The sequence below is a fragment of the Panthera tigris genome, chromosome X (assembly GCF_018350195.1).
Source record: "Panthera tigris isolate Pti1 chromosome X, P.tigris_Pti1_mat1.1, whole genome shotgun sequence".
In the NCBI taxonomy this organism is placed as follows: Eukaryota; Metazoa; Chordata; class Mammalia; order Carnivora; family Felidae; genus Panthera; species Panthera tigris.
The window spans coordinates 120,979,396-120,986,831 of record NC_056677.1 but is presented as its reverse complement, the minus strand read 5'-3'; the positions used below and the strand labels follow the sequence as shown (position 1 = coordinate 120,986,831).

General features: G+C 37.3%; 1 protein-coding gene across 1 annotated transcript in view; it reads right to left on the bottom strand.

Moving 5' to 3' along the window:
• Nucleotides 1–2,417: 2,417 nt before the first annotated feature.
• FMR1NB (FMR1 neighbor) overlaps nt 2,418–7,436 on the bottom strand; it is a 34,424-nt gene continuing 29,405 nt past the window's right edge. Inside the window, exons 5-6 of the mRNA XM_042973980.1 lie at nt 4,057–4,208; nt 2,418–2,584 (exon numbers count right to left, since the gene is read on the bottom strand). Of these exons, the coding sequence (XP_042829914.1) occupies nt 4,091–4,208 (118 nt within the window). The 3' untranslated portion in view covers nt 2,418–2,584; nt 4,057–4,090. The remainder of the gene's footprint in view (nt 2,585–4,056; nt 4,209–7,436) is intronic.

The following is a 7,436-nucleotide window of genomic DNA, read 5'->3' as shown; positions in this document are numbered from 1 at the left end:
ACCAATCTACCTCTTATAGGACCTGGTCACCCATGTCAGACATGATTTAGTAGTGTATCAGGCACTGGTGTTGGAGATAGCATTCTGAACAACCTTATTTCCTTCCTACTCTTGTGAGGATCCTTTTGGCTTTTAATCTTTAATAACAACAACCCACAATCGCTTCAACTTCTCATCTCGGGGCCAGCATTTATTCTGCGTATCTAGTTGTTTGACCGCCACTCTAAGCTCACATTCTTTCCCCTCACATTACCGCTTAATGGTAATCTCTGTCAGTGTCCCCTGCAACCCAGTTTCTAATCTGTCAGAGAATAGTTGCAGACATTCCTATCTATAGCTTTCAAAGTACTGCATCAGACTATGCTTGTATTCACAGATTGCCACTGCTTTTACTAAAATTTCAATCTTACATTCTAAATTATTTGTTTCCTTATGAGTTGTTTTATTACTTCCTATTTCTACCCAGAGAACTTCTTTGGTTGGTCTTTTTCATTTAGTTTTCCCTAAATGCAGCTCTTAAATTTTAGAGCAGCAGTACCGGATTCTTGGGGAATGGCTTTAAAAGCAACCGCTTGTTTACTAAACTCTAGTCATCATTTGTTGTACAGTTTAGCTTGGCTTTTTTCCTAAGACTTCCGTTTGCCTTGGAAGCACCCATAATCATAGCAAAAGTGAAGAATACCACAAAAATATTTTGTTTTCAATACAATCATACAATAGGTATTTTATTTCTTGAGCACCTAATATGTGCCAGACACTGTCCTAGGCACTTGGGATGTATCCCTGAACTGAACACATAAAACTCCCTGCCCTAGGAGAGCTTATATTCTGGCAGGGGAAGCGTAATAAATGAGAAGCATAATAAATAACTAAATTATATGGTGTGTTCACAGGTGATAAACGCAATGGAAAAAACAGAACAGGATAAATTGGGGGTCAGAAGGACAGGTTGAAACTTCCCCACACCCCCAGCCTTTACATTCCATGTTCTCCTACTCCCCTATCTTGAAGATTTTCTCCCTATCCTAAACTACCATTACTATACCACTGTTTCTCTGACTCCCTTCACAGCCAAATTTCTTCAACAAGCTGTCCACACTTTCACTTTCTCACTTCCCAGTCACTATGCAACTCAAACTTATCTAGTTTCTGCTCCTACCTCATCACTGAAACTGCTATTGCCAAAGTCACCAATGATTTCCATGTTGCCAAATCCAGTGGAAATGAATCAGAATTTTGATACTGTTGATCATTCCCTCTTCCTTGAAACATGCCAGCCTCTTGGAATTCATTATACTGCTCTGTAGGGGAGCAAAATTTGGCACCCCAAAATGTGTCTCTTTGGCATGTGGATTATTTTAGGCTGATTATTTTTAAGAAACAGAAGGCTCGTTTTTTTTGTTGTTGTTTTTTTGTTTGTTTGTTTGTTTTGCCTTCCTGCTAACTGCCTAAAAGAATTTAGATAGAGGACCTGCTCCAGAAAGGGAGCTATTACCATAGATAACTATAGTATAATATGAACTAGGTGTGGCAGCCAGAGAGGATCCTAGCAAAATCTGTTTGTTAAAATTTCTCTCCATATCCCATTGTTTTTGTACGGCCCAGAAAACATTTGTTGACCCAACGTTTATTCTTTTTCATCTACCTGTCAATTATCTTCTTCCCTTTGAAGTCCCAGACTCCTACCACATTTCTCCGTAGCTCTGAATGGCATATAAGCCTCAATTGTCTGACTATCTATAGGCCTCAAATTCTTTATGGAGCCTCTGTATGTATATAATTAAATTTTATTTCTCCTGTTAATTTGTCTCATGTCAATTTAATTTAGACCAGCCAAAAGAATTTTGAAAAGTATAGAAAAACTTTTCCTCCCAACAGCACTCTCCTGCTTTTCTTCATACTTCTCAGGTCTCTCTGATAATCTTTTAAATGCTTATGGTCCTCTACAGTTTATTCCAGTCCTTTCTTTTTTTATTCTTCTTGGTTGAAATCATGATTTCAATTATCATCTTTATATTGATGGTTCCTAACCTTTTATATCCAGCCAGACCTTTTCCCTGAGCTCCAGACCCATAGATTTATATATAACTGGCTACTAGTTATATATAAACTATATATAACTGCCTACTAGTCATCTGTACCTTGATGGTCCATAAGCACTTCAAACAGCCTATCCCAAAATCATTCATCTTCCCCTGCCAAACCTGCCCTTCCTCTCATTGTCCCACCTCACTGAATAGAAGGTGAATAACAACATGAAATCTCTGCCTTATTTAACACCAACAGAAGTATATCTTGATAACACAACCCAAGTTGCAAAAATCACTACATAGGACCTGAAGTGCCACCGGTGCTTTTCATACATTTTTTTTTAATTCTGTAGAAACTAGTTTTAATAAGAAGAATTCAGATCCTGGTTTGATGCACAAAAACAGAACTATCAACTTTATTTCATATTTGTAAGTAAACATGACAAAAATAAGAACAAATTTTTGTCCTTCTAAAATGCTCCATCGGGTTGAGATGACTGGGACAGTCTCTTCTGCTTGGAATGGTTTGTATTCTTCTCAGTGGGAAAATAATGCTACAGGAGAAAAGTAAAGTAGAGTTAAACAACTCGAAAGGACTAGTATACATACATCACACTTTGTTAGAACAGGAAATGACTGCAACAGAGTTCTCAAACTGTATTCAATGTTATGTTTAACTTATGTATTTTCAGTTTGCCAGTGTACTATCTGTGAGGTGTAAAGACAAAATACACTGTGGCAAATACAATGACAATTTCTGAATAACAAAGTGAACTTCCATGCCCCAGTAAATAGCACACAGAGATTGTTTTGTTAGTCTATTTATGTCATATATGTGTGTCTGTGTGTGCATACATATGCACATGCATGTGCTGCATTAAACTTGTACAAAGCAGTAATATATAGGTATGTATAATCATATACATGTATGATTATTATTATATATACTTATGTATTACCTTACATAAATCATTTTATATATATATATATATATATATATATATATGTATACACAACTACCTTGTTGTAAGGATTTCAATTCTTTTTAGATAAGTCACATTTCCTATTCATCTAGTCCAAACTTCTCATTTTGCAGCTTGGTGAACTGAAGCCCAGGAAAGCTAAGGGAGTTGCTCAAGCTCCCATGGTACAAAATGACAGAATTGAGAGTAAAACGAGAGTCTCCTGACACTAAGATCAACAGTCTATTATTCCACTCCTCTCCTCTGCAACTGAGGCTAGAAATTAACAATTTAAATTTGAGTATTGTATTATAATTTTCAAAGCATCTTCACATACATTATATTGTTTAAGCTACACAAAAAATTTCAGCTGATGGTATCAAGTTGCTGATAGGTTAACTTACTTGCCCATGAAAATGCCACTAGTTAGTGGCCTGAGTCTCCTGACCCCCATTCCAATATTCTATTCCCCAAAGTATACCTCTTTTCTTACCAACCATTTTATTTTTAGTTGGATCTTCATAATTACTTTGGGAGGTGGAAACACAGGCCAAGCCTGGGGGATCTGTAAGCCTGAGGGCCAGGTAGTCCCTGGCGTATGATTCTGGGATCCACTCTCTCAATCACTTATGATACTGAATTATTTAAGTTTGAGAAACAGGGAGCTGAAACTAACAGCTAGAATCCAGGATTCAATTGCAGATCTGTCAGATTCCTGAACCTCCTTCCCCCGGATATGTACCATGGTCAATACATATGGGGAACTATAACCATTGTTATTTAGCAAAGGTATCTTTCATGGATCCTCAGAGTCAAAGCAAGAAGATTCCATTTGTTTCTTCTGAAGGGCTGAACCAAATAATGTTGTACCCAAACAACTTGGCACACTTCTTGCCCACCTTCCTGCATCCAAATATCCCTAGTGATAATATGGTTTCAGAACCTGATAATCCTGTGGTCTAAACATTTGTAGGGTAAAAAAAATATATACATCATTGAACCAAGATGGTGGCAACAATAATCAAATATTAAACACTTCAATTTTATATCCTACCGCCAGTTACCTTTGTTCTCTCACTGCTTTCCACCACCTAAACTTTACTCATCTTCTGCTGCTGTCCCTAACATCTCAGCATCCTTCTTTAGTTTCTTTTTTTGTTTCTTCACACCCTTTACAATTTTGTTGACTTTCCTTCCTAAAGGATTGGCCCATTTGCTGTAAAATTAAAAGTTCAAAGTGAAACCTTGTTCCTCAACAGTGATAGAACAATAACAATGGTGGGTTATAAAAGAAAACAATGATGGGGTACAGGGAAAAGGCTAGTTACCCACATAACTCTTTTTACACATTCCCACCTGACTGCTTAACTCACCATATTCAGCAAATCTGATAGAAAACATTGTACCTGGCTCACTCATATTTATCATTGTCACCATTACTATCACTCTGTATAGCGTCATTTTGATCATTTGATCCTCCACAACAGGAATGCTGTCCTACCTTCCCTCTGCTGACATCAATGTTACTCACCCTTCAAGACCTAGCTTCTATGTTATTTGCCTAGGTAGCCTTCCCTTTTATTCCTAGCTTATAGGGATTCTTCCCTCCTACGAATATCAAAACTAAATAGTAATAGCTCATATTATATTATCTTCTACAACTTTACAAGTTTGCACTTTTACTCACTATTGCGATCATTTGGAATTCAATCTTGTACTTCCTTGAATTTGTACAGCCAGGGTTGGGGGTGCCAGAGAGCCGATATATCACAGGCTAAGAACTTGGCCAGGTGTTTTACATACTTGATCTCACTTAATCCTCACAACAACCCTGTAAGATGGATATTGTGTTTCCTGCTTTCCAAATAATTAAGCTGAGGCTTGGAGAAGTAAGATAATTCACCCAAGGTCACACACAGATAGTAAATGGAGATGCTAGCATTTGAACTAAGGTCTGTTTGACTCTAAAATGCACTCTTTCCATTAGACCACTGCAGCATTAGCAGATAATGACTAATAACAACAAGTGTGATAGACTTCTCCATGTGCCAAGACCTGTGTATAAGCACTTCATGTGCAGGATCTTATTTAATCTTCATGATGACCTGATGAGGCATTTCCATTTTTCAGGTGGGGAAACTGAGGCACTGAGAAGGGAAGTAACTTGCATGAGGTCATCAGAATGCTCTTTGGTGGTGCCAGGATTCAAATCCAGACCTTCCTAAATCTAAAAAACAATCTCTCATTCACTATGCAAACCTGTCCTTTTCTCCCCTCAGAGCTTGGAAATAACTTCAGGCTAGAGCTTTACCTTGTAACTTTATATATCCCAGAGAGCCTGGTACCCAATGAGGGTTCTGGAAATGTTAGTTGATATTTATAAGAGCTTCCACTTTCTTTTTTTAAAAGATTTTATTTTTAAGTAATCTCTACACCCAATGTGGGACTCGAACTTACAACCACAAGATCAAGAGGTGCATGCTGTATTGACTGAGCCAGCCAGGTGCCCCAAGAGCTTTCACTTTCTAAAGACCTAAGCACAAGCCAAGGAGAAAAACTAGAAAATGCTCAAAGCAAAAGTATGGATGGAAACCCAAAAGAGAAAGAAACATTTGCAAATGATATTACCAACAGGGAATGACAGATACATAGTCCTATCCTCAGCTCAAAGCTAGGTAGTGTACAGAAGAGGACACCTGGCTCCAGATGGTGCTACTTAGCTATACAGAGCAACCAGGTTCTTAGCATGTGGGGCCCAGAGATTGCTAAGCCTGCCCCTGAAATGATGACTTTGAAGGTAATATTCACTTTTCTCCCCTCAAATTGCATTACTAGGTTGTCACTGAGCTCTACTAGGTAAGAATAGATATGGAGCAAATAAATACTTTTTTCTAAATCATAAAAAAAATATCCAGGCATAAATGAAATAGTGGGTGAAGGCCAAAAATGTATTTATGATTTACCTATGGCCTCTTGGTAGAGCTATTAACTTCAGTATCAAAAAAATAATAATAGCTGAAACAACTCTGTAGCTCTCAGTCTCTTGGGGCCAGATGTGTTTCAGAATGCAGAATATTTGGGGTTTTAGAAAGGCAATATGACATGACATACTGAACATTACATGATACTCCCATGAAGGCTGGGGCAACATCTCATGATCAAACAGAGTAATATTTCTACAACAAAATATATGAATATTCATTTTAAGCATCAAGCAAGGACTAAAAATGTCTCAGGTCAGGTCAGGTCAGCTCAGGTTTTGCTGCCAAAAGACGAAAAAAGCTTTAGGTTTGCAGACCTTTTGGATTTCAGAATTTTAGATAAGAAATTGGGGACTTACACTTTTTTCTAATGTTGTGACTTCAATATATTTTATTTCACATAAATAAAGTGACTATGTTTTCTTTATACAAATATTTTATTTTAAATTTAATGGCCTAAATTTCACCTTAACTGACAAAGAAAAATGCAACACGACCTTATTATTTCAAAATGTACTGTACTAGTCTAGGTTGCAGAGAACTAGGTTTTAGGTTCAGCCTTCTAACATTTGTTACTGAGATCCAAAGTTAGATATTCTACTCAATATCTAATGAGAATGCCCAAGGGGTAAAGTAGGGTTGAAATGATTTGTCCAGAGTCCTAGAGGTGATTTTCTTCTTTTTATATAAAATGTCATACTGTGGCCAGCATACTCACACTTGAAATGTACAGATCGACTTATCTCATATGCATTCACTCATTAACACACTTGCTCATTCCTGAAACAAACACCATTCTAAATACTAGAGACATAAAAATGAATAATATATGGGTCCTGCCCTCAAGGAGCTTAAAATTTAGAATGGAAGAGAGATATATAAACTGATAATTGTATCACATTGAGATAATCTAAATAGAGGTAAGCAGAGATTGGTAGGAAACAAACAGGAAACAGATCGACCCAGTCTGGGGCGGAGGTTTGGGGTAAGCTTCCTAGAGGAGATGAACTTTAAGCATAGGCCTGCATTCAGAGTGGGGTGAGCCAGATAAATAAGAGTGGAGATGGGAAGATAATATAAGAGCATTCCAATCAGTGGGTGGTACATTGTATGAAAATATCAGAGTGGTGAAGAAGCATGTTCTTTGTAAACATCAAGCAGAGTGGTGTGGCTGGAAACACTAAGTGGAAACAATGGGAATTTCTTCTGATGCATATCTATATAGTTGTGAGATTTTTTTCTCTAAGAATTCCCAGGAACCTAGATCTAGAAACAGAAAAATGGTGTGGATTCAATTTTAATGAAACAAAGGAACTGGAAAGAATGGATTCATGTATCAGACAATAGAATCCAGGCTGGATAAAGAAATCAGACGATGCTAAAAGACAGAAAACCAGGGGAAAACAGAGAATTAAAGAACCTGGATGTCTCAATGAGAACAGGTGTAGCAAGAGTAAAAGAAG